Consider the following 23,591-nt stretch of genomic DNA (forward strand, 5'->3'; position numbering starts at 1 on the left):
CTAATTACTTTTTGATATTGTCAAAGATGTTATTATCCTTTCTCCTTGGCTATGACAAATGTAAGGTGTCCCAAATGGAAAAAGGTTGACTTCAAACAACTTATTTTAAAAATAACTACTTATTAGCAGGTTTATTTATCTTAATTCAATTGAATTTTCCCCTTAAGACAGAGTTATTTGTTTATGGATGGGACATGATTCTCTAGATTCCCCTAGATGAATACCTCTGATTCTTAGAAACCAGGTTACTTAATTTTTTCAATCTGACTTTCCAAGTTAATCCTTCTTGCCTGACTTAAATCTCCCTTATTCTAATGTAAGTTTTTAAAGCTCAAATTCCATCTTTGCAATTGAAAACAGCTCCTAAGCCTTCTTGGTATAATATTAGCAATGATTATATAGACAATTCCAATTTTGGTGAAATGGTATTGTCAGAATGTTTTAGTCAGATGTGCCTCTCTCCCTTCTTAACACTGTGGTGATCTCCACAGAGCACAGGGCTCAAAATGGGGTCCTGCAACAGGAGAAGTGGGCACACCAAATAGCCAGACTTGCTTATGGAAAAGGAATGGGAAGAAGGCAGGGACTGATCGGCAACTGTAGGAAGTCACAGTTTAGGGGATTCTCTAAAATTTAAAGACTTAACTAAGTATAAAACTTAGTAATTATTCAGTAATTTATTTTCTTCATTTTTAAAAGAAATGGATAAATAGCCTTCTTTGTGGAACTATGTTCATGTGCCATGTCTAGAGACAAAAATAACAGACTGATGTTTATCTATAGTCACATATTCCATGTTATTTTCTGGCATTTTTCTTTTTATTTTTTGAGATATCTAGCTCTACCTAGGAATTACCCACAAAGAAATAATGATTACATTAAAAATCCACAGGGGGAAAAATGATGGAAAAGACCAGCAGTTGAGCTTAGATGAGCTGTGTATGATTTTACTTTATAATTTCCACTTTCTTGTAATTTTAGATTTTCTTTGAAAAGTATGTTTTAATGAGTATTTATAATTTTAAAAAACGAGTTTGCATTTTATCTAAATAAAGAAATCAAATGGCTGCATCAAGTACACTAGTCAGTCTGTTCCTTCAAGCTGTTTTTATTTAGTCAAACACAATGCTGATCATCTTAAATACAATGATATGTAATACTTTTGAGCATAAAATAGATGCCAGGATTAAGATATAGAATAAACATTTTTGACAATCTTCATTTTTTTGCAGTATCTAGCTCAGAAGAGAATAATTTTAAAAACATAAATACTTAAAATATATTAATATTGGAAAGTTAATGACAATATTTCTCTTTTTTTACTTTCAGGTGATTGCACAGTGCTTAAATATAATTAAGCAGACGAGGCAACAAAGTATAACCCCACACACACATATTATTACCCCATACTCTGATTTTAAACAGAAATTATATTTGCCAGTATTTTATGCTCTGTTTTTCAAAAAAATTACAGTCACTACTATATGTAATTGCTTGGATGTTATGTAAGCTTTTAATAGATAACTTAATCTCTGAGAAATTATTTGGTTGAGAGCCCTCAGTGGATTAGAGATAGGTTTCCTCATTGTAAAATCAGAAATAGTAGTAATTGCTTATATTAAATGGAAATGTTAAAGTTTATAAAACTTGAGAATCTTTGAACAATAATATATATATGCATACAATTACAATGATTGTCTTAGGTGATAGTCCCTGGTTTGAGAAAAAGTTTGGTTTGACATTTAATAATTAAGCCTTTTTGCAAGATACTGCTTTGACTTGGCAAAGCCACATACAAATCAGGTGTAGAGGACTGGCTTTTAAGTGTTAAAAAATAATTGGAGCAGATAGGTACCTAAAATACACTTTTATAATAGGAATAAAAAACAGGTTAATAAATCCACATTCATTTGCTCTTTGATTGTAAATATATAAAGAGTTTTTAGTTATGATGTGTCTGTCTCACAGAGAAAGTATGATTACCTAAATATGCACTTTTTTTTAAAGGAATTGCTTACTCAACTCTGTGCGTTCTGTAAAACACTGCAAAATTGTGTGCATCTGCAAGTTAAAACTCATATACAGCAGGCTAAAACTGAACAGAATTTCACTGCAGACCTGACTATGTTGTTCTGGGTTTTGTCACCAGAAACATATTAGGCTAGAATGTGCTCAGGATTTTTTGAACAGTCCATGAAATGTGACAGGGATGTTAATCTCCACTTCAGCCCTTGCAACTTCACTCAGGTCCTTGGCATTCAGAATTAGGAGATAAGCGGGCTTTTGACCTGCCCCAGGGCTCACCACCACACTCAGAACTACACCTGTTAATCAGAAGTTAATAAGGCAATGTTGAATTAAAAAAAAAAAGCCCATAGCAATAGATTAAGTGTCACTGAAATAATACAGGAAGCAAGGAAGCATTACATTGACAAATAAAGAAAACCAGATGCCTTGATATCTTGCTCTGACTCTTCTACCACCTGGCTGTGTGGTAACCCTGAAAGGGATTTAAAATTTTTCATGTCCCCTGGACTATAAGCTCTAAGAAGGGAGTGACCCTATCTCTCTTGCCCACTGTTGTATCCCAATAGCCTACTGCAATGATTAGAACATAGTAAGTATTCATTAAATTCTTATTTAATGAATGATTCTGTGTTTGTATCTGTATCATACGATTTAACACCTGTTCTACCTACTGCAAAAAAAAAAAATGTTGTGACAATCAAGTGAAAAATGTATATTAAAAGACTCTGGGAATTCCCTGGTGGTTCAGTTGTTAGGACTCCGCGCTTTCACTGCTGAGGAAGCGGATTCGATCCCTGGTCGGGTAACTAGGATCCCGCAAGCTGAGCGGTGTGGCCAAAAAAAAAAAGACTTTGAAAATGGTAAGGTATATTATTTCTATAATTTCCAAGACCTAGCTGGAAGCTTACTTCCTTCAAACAAAATAAGAACAAACTTTTTGCGGTTTTGACTGGAAAGGCTGTATATGTATAATCACTTAGTGTAAAACGGCTCTACAACTCTTTATTTTATTCATTTCTCTGTGGTTTTCCATATTTTAATCCCAGAGAGGATAACCTACCTCCTTGTCCCGGATAATCAATAGTTAACTAAGATGACTCTTTGTAACTGAGTTGCTGTTTTATAGGCTGTTGCTCTGGATCCCTTTCTAGCCCCAGCTTACTGAAAGGAAAAACCAAAACTAGAAACACAAAGCCTCATCCTCATTCTCTTGGATCTGTTAGAATACTCAGTTTCCCTCCTTAGAACTCTATCCCTTTTCAGAAATGTATGTAGGTCAGGAAAGGCAAAAACCTAGACCGCATACTGCTCCTTCTTCCTCCTCTCCTTCATCTAGAGCAGACATTGATGTTCCATCGTGACACCAGATGGTGCTTTAGCATTTTTCCAACAGTACCAAATGAAACCTGACCATAAGATAAAACTTATTCTCAAATAAGTTTAAATTCTTTAGTGCTGTCCCATTCAATAGTATAAAGGATTATTTCTGAACATTAGGGAATAATCAACATAACTCCTCTCCTAATTAACTAACTATATGAACTGCAATGAAAAGAGAGTGTTCAGACACATCTATTACTTTCATTACCGTCATCTTCCTCCAAGGCGTCTGGGTGAGAAACAAAGATGGGTTCTGAGGGGTATGAATCAGGCTCTTGCCATACCCAAGTTTCTTTAGTTTTGACGTTCAGCTTACAGAGCTGCTTGTAAGAAAGAAAAGTCAATCAATCAGTCAGTCAATCAGTCAATATGCTCTACTTGACTAGCATGTGACTCAAAGTACTGTTTGAATATTAGGAAGATGGATTAATTACCCTGTCTGGAACAAAGTGATTCAAGCCAAGTCCATATGCGTATGTGTAAGGTTTCCCACCATACTTCTGGTAGTTGATTTGAGGAAATTCAAATGCTGCAAAGTAGAGCACGTGCTTAGGAAAACTCATTAATCTCTTTGAATGGAACATTTTGTTCTCTCTCATGTGAGGTTTTTTCCTAAATCATCTCACCTTGGCGAGGCCCTGAAAAGAGAACTTCAGGTTCCAGCCAGATGGTCTCATCACTGCACAGAATTGCAGTGGCAGTTGTGTTGGGGAGTGTGACTAAATTCTTGCCTGTGTCAGCCTAAGAAAGAGGATAACAGAAACCTCAGTGATCAGGAAAGAAAAATCAAGCAGCCATAAATATAGTCTTCCCAAGTTTTGTCTCCTGCGTTCTTCATTTCTTAAGTCAACATGTAGGGAGAGGCAGTGCAGAAAACTCTAGAAAGGGGAGCCCAGGAACATGACTGGGAAAGCTGTCTGTGTCCACATCAGTCACTGGCTGTGTGTCACTGGGAAAGTCATACAACTTCATAGGCCCTCAGTCTTCTCATCAGTGAAATGAGACTGACCTCGAAGAAAATTTACAGCTCTGAGGATGGGCTCTGGAAAAAGAAGTATTTTTCTGCAGAACAACAAAGACTTCAACCTCTAGGTATCCATACAGTGTTTGTCTCCTTTATAGTTAGGCTATATTTTTATTTTATTTGAAAACAAAATCATACTCGTAAGTTGTCAAAAAAGAAAACAAATTAAGAAACTACTGACCAGATGTTTTCTAAGATCTCTTGTCACCCACATTGCTCCCATGTGATTTTTCAGATTATTTTATGAAAGGAATGAATATCATGAGCTCTTTCAAAGAACATATTCATTTAGTAATTCATTTAGTAATTCATTTAGTAATTCATTTAGTAATTCATTTAGTAATTCATTTAGTAATCAAATACTTAAATACATGTTTTGTGATGGACTCTATTCTAGGCATTTGGGATATTTCAGAGAACAGAGTCCCTGTCATCATGAAGTTTTCATTCTAATTTGGGAACATAAACAATATAAATATAATTAATAGACAAAGTGTTTTGTACATCATGAATGTGAGGAAAAAGAATAGAGCAGAGTAAGGAGAATCAGAAATGTGAAGAGTAGGTGAGTTGTAATTTTAGTAGGTGGTCAGGGTGAGCCTCATTGAAAAGGTGAAATTTGGGATAAAACTTGTAGGAGATGAAGGAAGCTAGCAATGCAGGTATCTGGGGAAGAGCATTTGAGCAGAGAGAACAAACTACAAAGGCCTGAGGTAGGAGTACGCCAAAGGTCCTTGGAGAACGTTAAAGAGACCAGTGTGGCTGCACTGACTGAGCTTGGGGAGAAGAACAGGAGAGGACAGTGGAAGGGTAATGACTGATAGGTCATTGTGAGGTCTTGGTCTTTTTCTGTGAGTGAGAGGTGGGAAGTCATTGGAGGGTTCTGAGCAGAGCAGTGGCAGGCTCTGATTTATTTTTAAAAGAATCACCCTGACTGCTCTGTCGAGATCACTTTTGCAGCTCAATATTAAAAAAACAAACAACCCAATCCAAAAATGGGCAGAAGACCTGAATAGACATTTCTCCAAAGAAGACATACAGATGGCCAAGAAGCACAAGAAAAGCTGCTCAACATCCCTAATTATTAGAGAAATGCAAATCAAAACTACAATGAGGTGTCACCTTACACCAGTTAGAATGGGCATCATCAGAAAATCTACAAACAACAGATGCTGGAGAGGGTGTGGAGAAAAGGGAACCCTCTTGCACTGTTGGTGGGAATGTAAATTGATACAGCCACTTTGGAGAACAGTATGGAGGTTCCTTAAAAAGCTAAAAATAGAATTACCATATGACCCAGCAATCCCACTACTGGGCATATACCCAGAAGAAACCATAATTCAAAAAGACACATACACCCCAATGTTCATTGCAGCACTATTTACAATAGCCAGGACACGGAAGCAACCTAAATGCCCATCAACAGACGAATGGATAAAGAAGATGTAGTATACATATACAATGGAATATTACTCAGCCATAAAAAGGAATGAAATTGGGTCATTTGTAGAGACGTGGATGGATCTAGAGACTGTCATACAGAGTGAAGTTAAGTCAGAAAGAGAAAAACAAATATCGTATATTAACGCATATATGTGGAACCTAGAAAATGGTACAGATGAACCGGTTTGCAGGGCAGAAATTGAGACACAGAAGTAGAGAACAAATGTATGGACACCAAGCAGCAAATCACCAAACCACCAAAGCAGCGGCAGGTGGGGGTGGTGGTGTGATGAACTGGGAGATTGAGATTGACATGTATACACTGATGTGTATAAAATGGATGACTAATAAGAACCTGCTATATAAAAAAAAAAAAAATATATATATATATATATATATATGTGAGAGATACAAAAATAAATAAATAAATAAAATACATGTAAATTAAAAAAAAAAAAAAGGGGAGATGAAAGAGTGAAATCAGGGAAACCAGTTTGTCTTGTAGTAGTCCAGTCAAAAGAAAACAATGGTTCAGACTAGGCTAGTAGCATTGAAGTCAGTGAGGAGAGCAAGGTAGAGCCAAGAGGATTTCCTGATAGTTAAGATATGGGGTGGGGAAGAGGCATGAAACTGAGAAAGGAGTAAGGAGGGCTTCAAGGTTTTTGGCCCGAATAATTAAAAGTTGGAGTTGTCACAGCAAAGATGGGGATTACTGAAGGTAATTTTTGGTAGGGGAAGAGGAGAAGTTTAGGTTTTGTCTTATTAAACTTGAAGTGTTTATTGGACATCAAAATAAAGACATGGCATTGGCAGTAGCATATAAGAACCTTGAGTTAAAAGGAAAGTTGGAAGTGAAATTCTAGGCTGCTTTAAAGCATGAGTCTTTACAAAGGGAGTGAACGTACAGATAGAAGATAGAACAAAGGGCTGAGTTCTGGTGCCCTCCAACATAAAGGGGTCTTCAAGAGAGGAATGAGGGGATAGGTGGTGGGGGCAAGAAGAGTTAAAAGAAGGATTTTGTAAGAGGGCAAAATAATAGCATGATATGCATGATTTAATGAAAACAGGAGGAGAGTGAGATATATGAGAGAGGGGGAGAATTGTAGAGTGTTGTCCTGGAGAGGGTGAGGAAGGATGGGAAAGACTAGTTCTGAATAGGATGATGGATAATTCAGTATGAGTACAGATGCTGGTGGGTGGGTAGATGTGGTGGCAGGAGTCTACGTTCTTTTCTGATTTCTTTCATTTGTTTCAGTAAAATAGGAAGCAGAGCCATCAGTTGAGTATGAGTGTGGAGGTGGGAGGTGTTAGAAGGTTGAAGAGAGGAGGGTGTGAAATATTTAACTAGGAAAGTGAAGTTGGGAAATGTAGCAGTAAGGTTTGTTGTCATGTACTTAAAAATGGGCCCATTAACACAATTGTGTGTTTTTAGCACTTAATTTCAGCCTTAGAGGTACAAGCATGGAGTGGGTGGAGGGTTGAATTTAACTAGGATTATGATTTTGACAAATAAGTTCTATAAAGTAAGAAAGAGGGAAGAGAAATGAAGATCTACTCAAGGGGGTGATTACAATGATTAACCATGAAATTGTTATTGAATAAGGAGGGAAGGTAAGTCCTCAAGGGAGTGAGAGATGATGAGAAGGTAATAGGTTCAATAGATTGGAGGTTCCTGGTGGGAACTGCAATGGGGCAAGTAATCTTGAAAGATAATAGGTGGTAGTCAGAATGTGTCATGCATGAAACCAAGGTTATGGTAGAAGCACAGTCAAAGGTAATGGCAAGGTCAATTGCATGACTGTGGGGAGTGAGTGGCTGAGATAGAATGGAAGACAAAATCAGTGGAAGACGTCATGGAACTGAGAGACCAGTTGTTGGAAGAGTCACTTATGATGTGTATTTTGAAATAACTGAGAGTCAGGAGTAGATCAGGGGAGTGTGACACTGAGCCAGAAGGGAGAAGGAGTGGTGGTTAATTGGTGAGAATAATAATGAGTGGTGTATATATGTAAATGTAGACATACCACTTGGCTATATACTTAGCTGAAGTGAGATTTGAAATTGGAAGATTTTAAGGGTGGGTGGAAGGAGCAATGGTCTGGAAGCAGCAAAGTGGAACAAGTGTACCACAACCCCAGGCCCAGTGGTACAAGCGCTGTAGGAGGAGAAACTGCTACCCCTGGAAATTGCTGCTGAAGAGACCAGTGTCCTAGAGAGAGTGTCAGATTTTTTGGTAAAAGAAAGAAGGTGGAAGGAACCTTCTGAGCAGAGGATAGATGGAATTTTTCTGGTATGTACAATGAATTAAAAGGAAATAGTGAAAGATTTTCAGGATTGGGAAGAGATGGGAGGTGAGGATGGGTCTTGTGAGATTCTGTGAAGTGGGGCCTCGAGGCACTTCATGGTGATTTTGGGAAGGAGAGAGCGGCATGTGTGCATACATACATATTTATACATGTATTCAGTAAGTTCAAATGTTGATGTCGAACACATTACTTATGCGACTGTAACTTTAATGATTTTACTCTGTTGTATCTTATATTTTCCACCATTAAATTAGGGTTTTTAATGTAAGAGATGTGTAACATTATCTTTGCTTTCCAAACTAGCTCCTTATTTTCACTCTTCCCCCTCACTATTTTTTTAACACATGCATTTATCCCCTGACCCAGCAATTTCACTTCTGAGAGTCTATCCTATTGCTATATCTGCACATATATAAAATAACATACATACAAAGTTATTCCTGTGACATTATCTGTAACAGCCAAAGAATGGAAACAACTCTGTTGCTCAGCAGTGAGGGACTTGGGTATGTTCACAAAAAAGAATACCGTGCAGTTGAAGAAAGCAAGATCTTCAATATATATTTTAAAATGAAAAGAAGCAAGGAACAAAAATGTGGATATAGAAAGTTACTTTTTGTGTAAAAATGGGAAATAATAATTATATATATTTATATTTTCTTATATTTGCATAAACAAAGGAAAAGGAAAGACATTAAAAGTTACACACAGAAGTGAAGGGGAATGGTATGGAATGGAGGCAGAGAGAGGTTGGAGCGACACTTCCAGTGTGTAACTTTTTAGATCATTTTGAGTTTTTTGACCATTTAAATTCACTGCCTATTCAAAAATAATAAGGGTATATTTTAAAGATATCACTGTTATATTAATCACTAAACTGGAAACTTCACTCATACTCTTTCCTCTCCTTCCTTCAATCCGTTTATCTCTTATTTCCCTAATTTATGACTTATTTTTCTCTTCATTGCCAAACTTTTAAAAGTGCAGGCTATAGTAATTGCTCCCACATTCTCATCAATTGCTCACCTTTATTGCCTTGAAACCTGATTTCTGCCTCCCTCCCTCCTCCCCTGGAGATCACTAAATCTGGTTTCTTGCTCTTCATCTTCATTCTTTTCAACTTGTCTATATATAGCAGTGGGCACCAGTGAAACCCTTCTCTTGCCTTATCATGTGGCATTATCCTCTCTTAGCTGTAACTAAGGCCCTTTGGTGATGTTTTTCTCTTTCTTTTTCTGACTCCTCTTTTCTTACCACTTTCTGCACATGGATGTTTCCCCAACTTTTGTGCTTGGCCATCTTTTCTTTTCTTTCAGCATGTTATGGCTATCAAGTTCATCATTTTTAAAATAAACAAATTTGTATGTTTCTTTTAAAACACTCTAAAGTATGAATTTTTCCTGCTAGCAATCTTATCTGTCTTCATATATTTGATCATCATTTCAATTCCAATAACTATCAGCTCTTTTCTTCTGACCCTACTTTGTGTCGCAAGGACCTGCACTTCCATATGAAAGCCTACAAGACGTCTTCACGAAAATGTTGTTGATGCTGATTTTGCTGTTGATGATGATTATAATCAATATTATTTAACACTTACTTTGTGTGAGGGACTATATTCAGTGATTGACATATGTCACCTTGTTTATTGATCACAAAAATCCTGTATGGTGGATATAGATAAAGAAAAGGGGATTTAAAAAGGTTAAATGTCTTGCCGCGAATCAAACAGCTAGAATGCTGGAAGCCCTGGTCAACCTGGGTCTGTCTTGAAGTCAGCCCTTTTACTCATTCTCCCCACTTCCTCATAGTTCTACAATTCAGGTTTATCTCCAAACCTGCTCTGCCTATTATTACATTTCCTATTTCCAAAGGTATCAACACTCTAGACACATAGGCTTAAAGGATCTCTATGGTCTTTTGCATGTATAAGACTTAATTCATTCTACCATCCAATCAAATGTAAGATCCTTTTAATTCTACCTGTAGGAACTCTCACTTTTGTCGGTTTGTCTGTTCCTACTACCACTACATTTTTCTATCACCTGAGTGATTTTCATTGTCTCCAATCCCAGGTCCCTTATCATCATCCTTTCTTTACTTCCAATACTACTTACACACAACACAGCCTTATTTTAGAAAATCTAAGCTGCAAATAACCTTAGTTATTATTTAGTCCAATTTACTTAGGTTTCTGAGCAGGCAACCGAACTGTAGGGGAACTTGCTCACTGAGTGACTTGCTCAGGGAAGCTGGACATTTAGTAGCAGGGACAACTAGAGTAGTCAGTACGCTTGATACCCAGTCCACCAGCTCTGAATATGGCTTTCTTCTGTTCAAAACCTTGACTATCTCCCCATCACCTGTCAAATAAAGCACAAACCTTTTGACCTGAAAGCCTTCAAAGACTGCCAACCTACTTTTTTTTTAAGCTTTTTTGCCCACTTATTCCACTGTTTTTGCTTATGTTCTAACCAGTTGTATTGCAATCACTTTGAAAGGATTTTGTAAATAGAAGAACAACAGGTTTAGAGTCAAAACCTCGTTTTCGTTTTGACTCCACCACAGTTGGATTTTGCTAAGTCATGTGACTCTTCTGAGCTTCAGTTTCCTAGCTTATAAAATGAGGGAAGTGGAATTAATTTTTAAAGTTCCTTCCAGCTCTGAAATTTCAAGACTTTATGTATAAACACACAGCAGGAGAAAAAATCCTTAGTGAGATGAAACATTCTGGTTATATCTGAAATCTATGTAGAGGGTGGTTACCTTGTCAGTATTCAAAGGAAGTACATATCTCCTAACTTCAGGCTGGGGAGCCTTTCTGGCGTTTCTTTTCACCTCTTCCCAGTTCTCACGTAAATTGGCTAAATATAAGTAATTATAAACAAATTCAAATCTGCAAAAATAAGAAGTCAAACATGAGGACAGCCAATTACAAATAATTTAGAGACATGCTTCATGCCTTTTAAAAGCACAAGTGCCTCCCTATTCTTCAGACCCCAACCCAGAACCTGCTAAAGACTCAGGAATCCTGGAGCCATTTCTCCTGCCCACTCTGGGTGGAGAAAAGAATCCTGCTCATGGATATGTTCAAATAACAACAGCCTTTAAAACGTTCTGCTCTGTTTCTCTATCACCATTCTGCCTGTGTCTTCAGGGACTACTGTCTTTCTTAGTGACCTGCTGTTTTGAAGAAAGCATATCTCTTTTTCCCAAACCCAGACTAGGTGGAGTTCTAGGCTACCCAAAGGATCTTGTTAAGTTTGAGTGAAATTAAGCTTAAGTTTACTCATCAAGTCACAGAATCTTTTATTTTCAGGTCTGGTTCATGGACCTGATCAGTTTTCAATCATTAACCATAGTTTTGAGGTTCGGTTAGTGTTTCTGATTATCTAAACTCCCTACAGCCTTTTCAATCATATTTTGTGACTTAAGCATTCTTCTTGCTTTTTTAGATGTAATTCAGATTAAATATTGAGAGTGGCATCTCCGAAAGAAACCCTAATTTCCAGGAACAACTGGAGATGTAACATTTATCCAATGTTCTTTCTTACCCTTTCCAGCAACAGAGATCCACAACCAGAAACTCACTGTCTTCATAGGTATTGATGTGATGGAAGAGGTTAAAAGGAGATGTCCTGTATTTATTATTGATATACTTTTTTCGTTTCTTGTCAGCAATATGAAGCCAAACCTTGAAAAGTGAAGAGAATATTTTGATGCATTTAGAAAGAAAAAAAAGTGTGCATTATGAAAGACATATTCTTCAGAACCATAAAGCTGACAAATAAATGTAAGACTTACCCCCATGGTTTCATTGGACTCAAAACAATCCATGTAGTTGGCTCCCCAAAGACTCCATGAAGAAAGGAACTTGAACAGGTTAATTTTGACTGGTGTCTCCACAAAAACAATATAGTTGGGAGTCAAACCAAAACTGTTCAGAAACAGAAATAAACTTGTGAGTGGGAAGGGTTGATTCTCAAACCACAGAGAAATATGTACACATGAGGTATACTCAGTTATATGAATCAACAGTGCCTACATGAAATTAACTACATTTAAATTTAGGTTTCTGCAAGAAAATGTCATGATCAGGATTGGTATCAAAGGTAGGCAAAGCAGATCTTTAAACCTGAGTTTTCCTGAAGATTCATAGCAGGCCTTCAAGTTACCTATGTACATAAGATGGCTTGAATCGGTCACTGCAGGGGAATTGTACAACGATCTCTGACTTGCTTATTGGATCTTCCTTGTCTGAAATAAAGTGGTTTCAAAAGGCTATGGAACAGCCTCTTTTTTTTTTTTTTTTTAAATACAAAGCATTTAGAACAGCTTATGCAAGCAAAGAAATACATTTTCAGATCTTGATTTTTTAAAGAGTTTATTTCCATTTTCTCAGTCACTGGCATTTCTTAGAGAAATTTCACGCGGAGCTGCAATCACCCAGGAAAATCCAAATAGCAGCAGATTTGGAAAGTATACTCAAACATTGTGTGGCAGACAGGGTACAGTGGAGTCACATCTTACATCTGGAGGTGGATTCTAAGTCAAGGGAGTAAGGCAAAATTTTAGTATGGTCAAAGTGCCTTTTACAATCTCTTAAGTTATCTATAAAGTTATGGCATATGTGTTTTGGGTCCATAGCCCTTTACAATAATTCTTAAGCACATTAAAGTTTATTTACTACTAAGGCAGTGTCTTCAAACCTTAGTGTATATAAGAACCACGTAAAAAGCTTCTGAAAATACTGACTATGGGCTCACCCCTAGAATTACTCATTCAGTCTACCTCAGGTGGGGCTCAAGATTTGTATGTAAAAATCCATATATACTCAAATAATTCTATTATCAAGATCATTATCAAATTTCTGGCAATGAATGGAGGATGAATGGAGAATTCTAAAGAGTACTCTCTTCTGTTTTAATATTCTTTCTCTATAGTATATGAGTTAAAAAGTTATGTTTTTAGTTTTGGGAATTAAATACACACAAAATACTTACTACACTTTCATATACATGTGTGTATCCTATTACACATACACATGTTTGTTTAAAATCTTAATTTTGTCTGGCACATGGATAAGTGCTCAATAAATATTTGCTGGATTCGAATCTAAATCTTATATGATCAAAGTCACATATACACTACACCTTTGAAACACTGTAGAATAGAACACGGAAACTTTATTTTTGAAGATGTCATTTCCTGCTATGGTGCTTTTTGGCATTGGTCCCCTGGTAGGGTAAGAGTGAGGGGCAGTTGTCCTAAAATCTGAGAGTAATTTAACTGTCCATATAGTGCTAGCCTGATATTTCTGATCTGACACCCTGTATTTCCAGTAACTTTCTCATGTTACAGATACTTGTTTTTTTTTTTTTTTTTTTTTTTTTGCGATACACGGGCCTCTCACTGTTGTGGCCTCTCCCATTGCGGAGCACAGGCTCCGGACGTGCAGGCTCAGCGACCATGGCTCACAGGCCCAGCCACTCCGCGGCATGTGGGATCTTCCCGGACCGGGGCACGAACCCGTGTCCCCTGCATCAGCAGGCGGACTCTCAACCACTGTGCCACCAGGGAAGCCCCTAGATACTTGTTTTAAGAAGAGTCAAAGTGGTAAACTGACCTGCTTGTAGTGGAGGGATCTTTACAATATTGTAGGCAATTGAAAAATTTTTCCCAAAGCAATTACCAATATTGTAAACAGTCCCATCATTTTCAATGTGGGGGTGAGCAGTGGCTCCATTGACCGAGACATAGTTGCAAAGATCAACCTATGGAAGGAGAACAAACGTCACCCATGTTAAGAGGAAGATCGTATTACACCTTTGGTTCCTCAGTCTGACCTCACCGTTACCACTTGCACCCTCACCCTAAGTGTGCTTTCTCTTTCTTTCCATCTCTCTGGGTCTTACCCTCTTTTAAATCTGTAGAAGTCCCATCTTTAGCTCTGAGCTCTCCTCTGACCCCCATGCTGACCCCTCATGCCTCTGAAATCTTCAAGTTCTCCCTGATTGAGCTTTTCAATTGATGTAGGCCATATATTACTCTGGTTGGTTACTTTCCTTTTGCACATGCAGTTTGTCTTCAAACAGTGACGAATTTGAATCCTGAAACTTCTTTACATTCTCCTTATTGAATTACATTGAATTGTATGCTGATAGTCAATAATTTTCATTTTATAAAAATGGCAATTTTTTATGATACAACCTGAATACCAAATCCAGTATCTTACATACAGAATGAATTTGGAACTGAAAGGAACTTCAGGATTCATCTAGTATAGAAAGTCTTAACCCAAATAGACTTCAGGGGAACCATGAATTCCTGGAGTTAATGGAAACTTTTTGAAGATAGGATTCAGTGCTTTAATTCGTTTTGGATTCTCATAAAAAATTCAAAACCACTAATCTACCACAAACCTCTCAGTTTACATAAGAAGAACTTGAGGTGTCAGAGAGATCAAATGATTTATCTAAGGATGTAGAGCACTAGAATTTCTACCTGGAACCTGCTCAATAAAGATTTATTGAATGAATAATCGATGGAGTATATATTTGTCTAACCAAAATTCTTTCTATGTGATTAGGAGAGTATGTTTTAAAGTATAGGGAGTTTTTAGCACCCTCATTTAAATAAAAGGCAAGACATTCATTCAGTCATTCAGTCATTCATCAAGTATTCCTTGAGCTTCTATTATATGCCAGGTGCTGTGTCAGGGTCTAGGAAAACAGAGATGGCCCTTGTTTTCAAGAACTTCAGTCTAGATTTGCACTGTCCACTATGGTAGCCACATATAGCAATTTAAATGTAAGTTAACCATAATTAGATAGAACTTCAAATTCAGTTCCTCAGTCACAGTAGCCACATTCAAGTGCTCAATAGCACTTGGACAATGAAGACATAGAACATTTCCATCGTTGTAGAAAGTTCCATTTAATAGCACTGTATTAGACCAATAAGCTGGTATACAGTAGTAGGTGCAAAATGATATCTGTGAAGAAAGACCATCTAACCCAGACTAGGGGATTAGGCAGGGCTTCCCAAGGGCAATGACTCCAACACATGCTTGAAAGATGAGTAAAATTTACCAGATGGAGAAGGATGACAGTGTGTTCTAGGGAGTAGGAACCCTAATGTAAAGGCATAGAGTCGCAAAAAGTGAATGCTGCTTGGGGATTACTAGTCATTCAGCATGGCTGTGGTGATACACACACATGGAAGAGGAGAAATAAAATGGGCCAGCCACAAAGGTCTGTGCTTTTAACTTTATCTTGGAAACTATGGGTGCACTAATTGGAATAACACATTTATACTTGCATTTTAGAAAAGAAAATTGCTTCTACTGAATTAAGGAAGCTGTATTTAAGGGAATCGGGCTGGAGGCAAAGGAACTTGTTAGGAGTCTATTTCAGTAATAGTAAACCAACAAAAAAACACTCAAAATTTTAAAACTACATTTTTATACGAAGTCAGGGTATAGTGCTGCTCACAATGAAACCTGACTCCTAATAAAGTCTATTCTGGAGCCATACCATGAACTTCACACTTCCAATTAAATTACTATGGTAATTGGATTCACTGTCAAAGTCAAATGGATGGTTTAGAAACTCAGCTTCAGTATTTCTCTAAATGATCTACACATACACTCATATGTGGTTTCAAACATACATCTAAACTAAGAAAGAGCTATCGAGAATATGTTAAGCCTTAGTAAATAGTCTGTTGGGGATTATAAATCAGCTTGTGATATTGAGACCCATTGTTGGGACTCCTTTTCCTTTCTATTCCTACTACACTGAATATCTAGTTCTGGTCTTCAATTCCACTTAACTGGTCTCCTAGCTATCCCTTATCTCTTTTGTCCTCCCATACAGCTTACACGTGGCTTCCAGATTAAATAACCTAAAGTACAGCTCTGCTTATACCACTTCCCTGAACAAAAACTTTGAGTAGCTTCCCATCAGCTAAATGACTTATTCCAAATTTTTGTCCATTATTCAAACTTCTAGTTTCACCCTACCCTGTGTTTCACTATTCCCCTTGACGTGGCATGCTTTAGATCAGTAGTTCTCACCTGGGAGTGCTATTGCCCCCTAGGGGGAGAGTTGGAAATGTTGGTGAGCATTTGGAGTTTGTACAATGATTGAGGACATGTCTGGTGTTTAGTAGGTGGAATCAGGGATACCAAACCTCTGCAGTGGGTGGGACAGTCCCCACAATGATGAAGTACCACCGGCCCAACGCCACTGCCACCTCCATTGAGAAATACTGCAAATCTAGCCAAATAAATTATTCTTTATCCTCCAGTTTCCCACCTCTATACAGCTGATCATGGTACTCCCTGTATATGAAATGTTCTTTCTCCAAAATCAATGAAGTTGTGCCTTCCCTTTAACTTCTAACTCAAGTGCAAGACTTTTAAACCTTCCTTGATCTGCCCCACTTCACATCCACCAACTACTGCCAGAAGCAATCTTTGTTCTTTCATAGAAGGTTTTCCCTCTGTGAAAAGAGTCCTCACATTCTGTGTCCTATTATAGTTAAGTAATGTATTCATTTGATTTCTCCACCTAGGTGTTAAGCTTTCTGAAGACAAGAACAATGCCTTGCAAATAGTTACATCTTAATAAATATTGGTTGAAAATGTAGATCTATCTTATCAAATGCTGCACCAAGATTGCCTAAGTTCTCATCAAAATTTATCACTTTTTAATACTGCTGACATGTTTCTCTATGCTTTTTCATTTAAGATATAGCTTTATTTCTAACAAGAAGTGTCTATAAGAAGGGGCAAGTTGGTACAACACACTTTCCTAGAACAATGAATGGTAGGGTTTTCAATATTAAATGTGCCAGTTCCATGCTAGTCTATAAAAACCATGAAGAGCAGGGACGATGTTGTCTTACTCACTGGTATATCTTTTGCATCTAGCATAAGTTCTGGTACATGGAAGGGACTCAATAAATATTTGTGTCACAAATAAATATGTTAGGCATTTTATACGGTTTTCCTCCAATCCACATAATAAATGTTTAAAATTTCACAGATGGAGAAACAAAGTTTGCCCTATGTCACATTGCTAGTAGTTGATGACAAAGCAGGGATTTGAAACTTAATCTCTCTGGCTCTCAAATTCTTCAAACCCAAATGCACAGCTGATTTAATTCTAAGTTGCAAACTCTAAATTCCCTGAGCTATATAGTCTGAGCACTGTGTCCTACCTGCTTAATTGTCTCCAAGGTTTCGGGATTAATCTTTGTAATGAAGTTGGTCTCTGTGCAGGCATAGTAATCTTCCCCCACTGGGTAGATATTAACAAGGGCATTGTCAGTAACCTCCACTCCTCGAAAGTAAGAAAAAAACCTGCAGAAGCAAATGGATTTTTCAGTCCAGTAACTTTCAAGCCATGAGAGAAAAAGGGCTAATGTAAAATGTCTTTAATAACATGCAGTTGGGTTTCAGTAACCTGGAAAATATATTCTTGCAGGGGTCTGGGAAAGCACAGGTGCCAAATTCTGTTATGACGATCCTTTTCTCAGTCATTGCCCGTACGTAAGCATCAGTGCGAATGAACCTGAAGGACATTGAGACACGGGAAAGGGTCACAGACAAGGGCAATTAGTGTAGTCCATGGGGAGCTTAGAATGGTCATTCTATGTGACCTCCTAAAGTCAGAATCATAAATCCACAACATGAAGAATGAAGAGTCTCGTAACTTTCTTGGGGTGACTGAAGGAGAAAGAGACAATGTGCCACGAGCTTAAATTTATGTCTTATAAACTTCACAGTGACATATGAGGAAATCAAGGTTCAGAGAAATTAAGTGATCAGCATATGTGGCCAGAGCCAGAAAACATGCCTGTTCCATATCACACTATGCAGCCCCATGGGTAGTTCACATTGGACCTCTGACTTCCTGTAGCCTATAATTCAACAATCTACACTGAGCGGGGAAGTATAGAATATGTTATGCTGAATTATATTCCTTTCAATCTTCCTCATGTCCCTCTTATGTTTTTCTTCAATTTAAAAATTTATTTTGCTACTTTTAAAAGTAGATATTCTTGAATCTGGTCTCTTGCACAGGCAGACCTCCTGAACCATATCTCCCAGACTAGATGGCATACGTTGCCTAGGATTTCTCATGTGGAGAGCCAATTAAAATCTGATTTTGCACTTTCATAAAGAGGAAAAAGTACCAAGGTCTTTAGGAGGCATATAAAGGCTTTGCCTGACCTCCAAAATATGCTTTCATAACTAAATTTCTGCTTGACCTGATCTGTTTCTCTTCTATTACAGTCCAAGTTATCCTGACTACTGCAAGACTCCATTTATTCTTTCTTTTGATGTCTCTTCAGAATGCCTGAAATCTGTGGTGATCAACAAAGCTGCTAACAGGCCTGAATATTAAGGCATAAGACAAACTATTTATTGTGGTGTTAATGAATCTTTGTAATGAAATTGCAGTGATGGCTTAGGGCTTCAAGCCTTTTAGCAACAATCTTCTGTTTTTAGAAAACTTCTCTTTCTTGTATTATTAAGACATATTTGGTCCTTGCCTCCTTTGTAACACCCCTCCCTCCTTCCCATTGGCCTTTCTGATTATAAAAAAGGAAAGATATCAAGAGACCCATGGTTTAATAATAATAACTATTATTATTATTAAATGCTTCCTATGGGCTAGGAACCATGTTCTCATTTAATCCTTGTAATAAACCCTTTAGTAAATTCTCTTATTTCTCCCATTTTTATAGATGACAAAACAAAGAATTAGAGACTAACATCTTGCCAAAGGGCACCCACCTAGGCAAATGGTATGTAGGGCATATGGGATTTGAAGCCAGGCGTGTCAGACCCCAATAGCTGCTTCTTTATCCCATAGTACATCTCCGAGGTGTCCATACAGACTCACTGGCCCAGGAGGATTCTGAGTGGAGGCGAGTATAAAAGTCTCCTCTTGGGTTCAGGAGGTTGAAAAGTACCTGGAGGGAGGAGCTGAGATAGGTCCGAACCCTAGGAGGAGTGGGCCCTAGTGTTCTTTACCTTCTGTGGTATGTGACGTGTCCTTCTTTAAAGTCAAACTTGTGCAGGAGAGCTTGCCCATCAAACAGGTGGTAAAATGGCTCAGATCCAACTTCAAAGAGTCCTGGCCCACATCGAAGGAGACTGCCGGTCAACCAGAGGGGGATCCTGCCTGTGATGAAGGCAAGACTCAGAACATTGCTTCTTACCCCTGCCCTTCTCACCCAGGTAAAGAGCAGTGATTATCTAAGCAGCCCGATTGGGCAGCCTCTTACTTTTAAAGCTGGCAGTCATTTCCATTCCCAGTTCTCATGGCGGGTAGCTCTCAGGAAATGCCTGCTGGCCTACTCTCCTTTCACTAGGAGACCAAGTGGTAGGAAATGTGGCAACATCTCAGAGTTTAGATAAAGGGTTGGAAGGAGACAGGGAAAAGTATCTCGAATGGAATGGGATTCTCCATCTAACAGATTTCCCCAGCTACCAATACATTTGCCTTTTTACTGTCTCACTTTTAAGAAAAATTTCAAATTTCTTGATATATAGGAGGGATGGATTAGAAGCAGGGATCTAGATACTAAACAAAGATGTGTCTACAGAACAAACCGTTTAAATGAAACAACAAGAATACTGGCTTCTTAAAATATAGACCTATATTCCTTTGAGAATATGGGCTACTGTCCAGATAAAGGTCAACCTGCTATAGCAGAAAGTGCAAAGGGCTGTCAGAGACCTGAATTCTGGTTCAGGATTTGCTATGTGCCATCTCTAGGCCTCCGTGTCCTTCTCTGCAAAATGAGGGGCACACAAGAAAGGCCTTAAGTCTGTTCAGTCTAAACAGTTAGGTTTGTGCCCTTTGATCCTTTGAAAAGTGCAGCATTTGGCAGTGTTTTTATAATCCTTGCTATTAAAAAAAACACAAATGTATTATTTCATATAGCTCAATTTCAGCAGCCCACTTTACAAGGATGTATATTTCTGATAAAAATTTGAAAAGAAGGCGTGACTTAACTAAAAGGCACAGCATTAATTTGATTGCTAGAACCTAGATTGTTAGCATCAGAATCTAGTTGAGAAAGAGCACCGGGCTCATTCCTTCTATTTTGCATAAGAGACAATTGGGAGGAAAGAGACCTGCCCAGGCTTTGGACCTTCCTATAACACCATGTCTAAGCAAGGATGCTATGTGGGTCATGTGGTGACTTTGGATAATGATAGCAGTAGTAATAATAACAACCATCTATGGATAACTTTGTGTTGGATACTGTGTGAATCTTTCGATTTACATTATCTCATTTAATCTTCACAACATCTCGATGAGGTAAAATTTGGTTTATGGTAGGTGAATGAATTGAGACTCAGAAAGTTTAAATAACTTGTTGAAGGATTCACAGATAGTAAAATAATAGAGCTACAATTAGCACCTACATCTGCCTGACTCCAGAACCAAGACTTCTGATATAATGGGCATGAAACCTACCACCCTTTATTGTCATATTCCCAGATGCTTGTCACCAGGCCTTCATTTATTCTGCAACTGATAGAACAGACATTTACAGGACATTTTCTATGTGCCAGGCACTGAGCTAGGCACTGACACCTTAAAGATGACAAAGGTATAGTCCCAGTTGTTAAGGAATTCCAGTTAGGTAGCATTTTTCTATATTAGAGAAGTAAAGAAAAGAGGAAATGGGTTCTTAGCATAAAAAGCCCAAATGTCCAGATTCCTCTCTCTGTAGCCCACAGAGGGAGCCCGTTCTGAGAGATGCCAATGAATAAGGAGACAGAGAAGAGAGATTGAGACAGAAAAGAGAAGATGGCTTCAAGATAGGTGAGACCAACCTGTAACATGAGCTGTGAGCGGTGAGGACAGTTCCTCCACAGTTTCAAACAGTTTCTTGTAACCACCAGCAGGATGTTCGACTCTGAAATGGTGGAATAATGAGGAAGAATCTCATGTGGAATCTCAGGAAGTCCACGGAGATAGAGGCAGAGCTCCAGGAGAAAAGATGCTCTCTGCTCAATGGTGGTGCATACTGCCAGTCTAGCCTGGGCTGGGAGCACACAGTGTTTTGGTGTGGTGTGGTGGTAGAAATGTATCAGGTTGGCAAAGGGGCCCAGGTCAGTGCTCCTCCTTTGATAAAGGAGAAAATGACCTCCCTTTTAATGCCACAGTGGACTTGCTTGCCCTCTGCAGTTTTCCCATATTTCTGAAGACAAGTCAAAACATCCCGCTATTGTCACTTCTCTTCCTGACCGAGTCCTTCCTACAGAATTAGCCTGCCCTGTCCCTGCCCTCAGCTTTTACTGCATCATTTATTCTCTTGCCTTCCAGAGAGTCTCATTCCTCTCTCTCTTATGCACTGGGAGACCACAGGTTTGGGGATCAATTTGTCATCCTTTGTTATTCACCCATATTATACCATCACTTCTTCCCATCATCTCACTTCATCACCAGTCTCCAAGAGCTACAGTACATTTTAAATATAGTCAGACAAGGAGATTTAGGTCTTATGTTTTTGATTATTTTCTCCCTTCTCACTTTGGCTCCATTTTATAACTTCTTAGAGTGAGAGCTGACCAGACTGCCTAATTATGATAGTTATTTTTTATTAAGGACTTACCATGTGCCACATACTTTTAAAAGGACTTTGTATGCTATTCGTTCATTTAAAACTCACAACACCATAATGGGGGTAAGTACTACTCATTCTATATACGGAAAAGCCAAGACTTCAAAAAGTAATTTGCCCAAAATCACACAGCTAGGAAATGGCTGGGCAAGAAGTGGAACCCAGGTCTGCCTTATTGAAATCTTCATGCTCACTACTACTTCCAAGGCCCATTCCAAGCCACACAAACCCCACTGTAATTTAGACCTGAATTCTAGATATTTGCTTCAATACATAAAATAGGAATAAACTCCCCAACCATGAGCCAAGGCCTTCCCTAAAGGGGTCATCAATCCTCTTCAGGAGCTCTTGAAATAGACCATTTACCATCAACACACTAAGGAATTAAAAAAATAATCTCCCAGAGATACTTACTGGATGGACATTTTCTCTCAGTGGAGGATTGAGAGTGCTGGCACCAGTTGTGGAATGAGGAGGCAAGTCCTCAGCCAGGGGCCTTTATATGCCTTCTAAATCCACCTAAAAAGAGTTATGGCTTTGGGAACCCTTTCTCACCCCTTGATCTGAGAGAACGTGAATAGAAGTGGCTTTCAGTGCTCAGATACTCCTGAGGCTTGAGCATTAATTTGGGCTGGCCGCTCCCTTAATTGTTTTTTGGCTATTTTCCAGAGACCTCAATCCTTCCCAAAGAGAATGAGAAGTGGATTAGAAAGAAAGGAGTTGTGTGGGAGTGGCTAGCATCAGGCCTGTGCTGATCCAGGTCACCCCACTGGAACCAGGCAACATTCTCTGGTGCCTACCTCTCTCTTCCACTTCTGTGCCCTCATCTTTACCCCCATTCATTTATTCATTCACTTACTTATTTTTAAAAATATCTATTACACATTGTCTATGGAGCAGGCATGGATGAGCCATCTCTGTCTTCACACATCTTGTAACTCTGCAAGAATAACAAGAAACTAACAAACTCTTCAATAAAATTTTATAAGTGCTATGATTGGAGAAGTATAGAGTGTTATGGAAGCATATTGTAGCACGTCTAACTCTCTCTGGTCACCTTATAGGCTCCATTCAGGGCCCAATTCCGACCAGGCTGAGGACTTCAGTTATGTTCTTTTGATTTGCTGCAGATGAACCCCTTTCATATCTTTGCTTGTTACTAATGCCTTCCTGATCTCCACATCACCTTCCTGTTCATTGGTATGTGTGCTGCACTCAGATAGTAAATAGCACTATTTCATTCATATTTCCACACTCCTTTATTTAGCCTCAGTTGTTTGCCAGCACAGACATGGTACTGACCAAAGGAGTCCCCATGAAACAGACAAGATACTTACTATACCAGCTGACAACTTTAACACTTTTTTAGAAACTCACCATGATCAAGTGGGCTTCATCCCAGGAATGCAAGGATTCGTCACTATACACAAATCAATCAATATGATATACCATATTAACAAATTGAAGGAGAAAAACAATATGATCATCTCAGTAGATGCAGAAAAAGCTTTCGACAAAATTCAGCACCTATTTGTGATAACCCCCCCCCCCCCCCAGAAAATAGGCATAGAGGGAACTTACCTCAACAAGATAAAGGCCATATATGACAAACGCAGAGCCAACATCATTCTCAATGGTGAAAAACTGAAACCATTTCCACTAAGATCAGGAACAAGACAAGGTTGCCCACTCTCACCACTATTATTCAACATAGTTTTAGAAGTTATAGCCATGGCAAACAGAGAAGAAAAAGA

At 38.4% G+C, this 23,591-nt stretch overlaps 1 protein-coding gene and 1 long non-coding RNA gene across 2 annotated transcripts in view; one reads left to right on the forward strand and one right to left on the reverse strand.

The window, feature by feature from the left end:
* The window catches only part of LOC113624349 (uncharacterized), a 187,087-nt gene that overhangs the window by 117,853 nt on the left and 45,643 nt on the right, over positions 1-23,591 (forward strand). The window lies entirely within an intron of this gene.
* RPE65 (retinoid isomerohydrolase RPE65) lies at positions 1,099-23,298 on the reverse strand. Its single transcript, XM_027114042.1, has 14 exons — positions 22,252-23,298; positions 21,047-21,129; positions 19,229-19,379; positions 17,652-17,759; positions 17,407-17,548; positions 13,808-13,955; positions 12,357-12,438; positions 11,986-12,118; positions 11,736-11,875; positions 10,948-11,077; positions 4,035-4,149; positions 3,843-3,937; positions 3,617-3,728; positions 1,099-2,324 (listed from the first exon to the last, which is right to left on the reverse strand). The coding sequence occupies exons 1-14, from the start codon at positions 22,260-22,262 to the stop codon at positions 2,173-2,175; spliced, it is 1,602 nt and encodes a 533-aa protein (XP_026969843.1). The 5' UTR covers positions 22,263-23,298; the 3' UTR covers positions 1,099-2,172.

The sequence above is a fragment of the Aethalodelphis obliquidens genome, unplaced genomic scaffold (assembly GCF_003676395.1).
Source record: "Aethalodelphis obliquidens isolate GAN/ISIS:26980383/991018 unplaced genomic scaffold, ASM367639v1 scaffold13, whole genome shotgun sequence".
In the NCBI taxonomy this organism is placed as follows: domain Eukaryota; kingdom Metazoa; phylum Chordata; class Mammalia; order Artiodactyla; family Delphinidae; genus Aethalodelphis; species Aethalodelphis obliquidens.

Bases quoted from the DNA above. Each gene is read 5' to 3' on its own strand.
- RPE65 (XM_027114042.1), bottom strand. The intron at 19,380-21,046 runs GTTGGTCTCACC...CCTTCATCACAG, and splicing joins GCTCACAGCTCATGTTACAG to GCAGGATCCCCCTCTGGTTG. The intron at 3,938-4,034 runs GTGAGATGATTT...TCTACTTTGCAG, and splicing joins CTTTTCAGGGCCTCGCCAAG to CATTTGAATTTCCTCAAATC.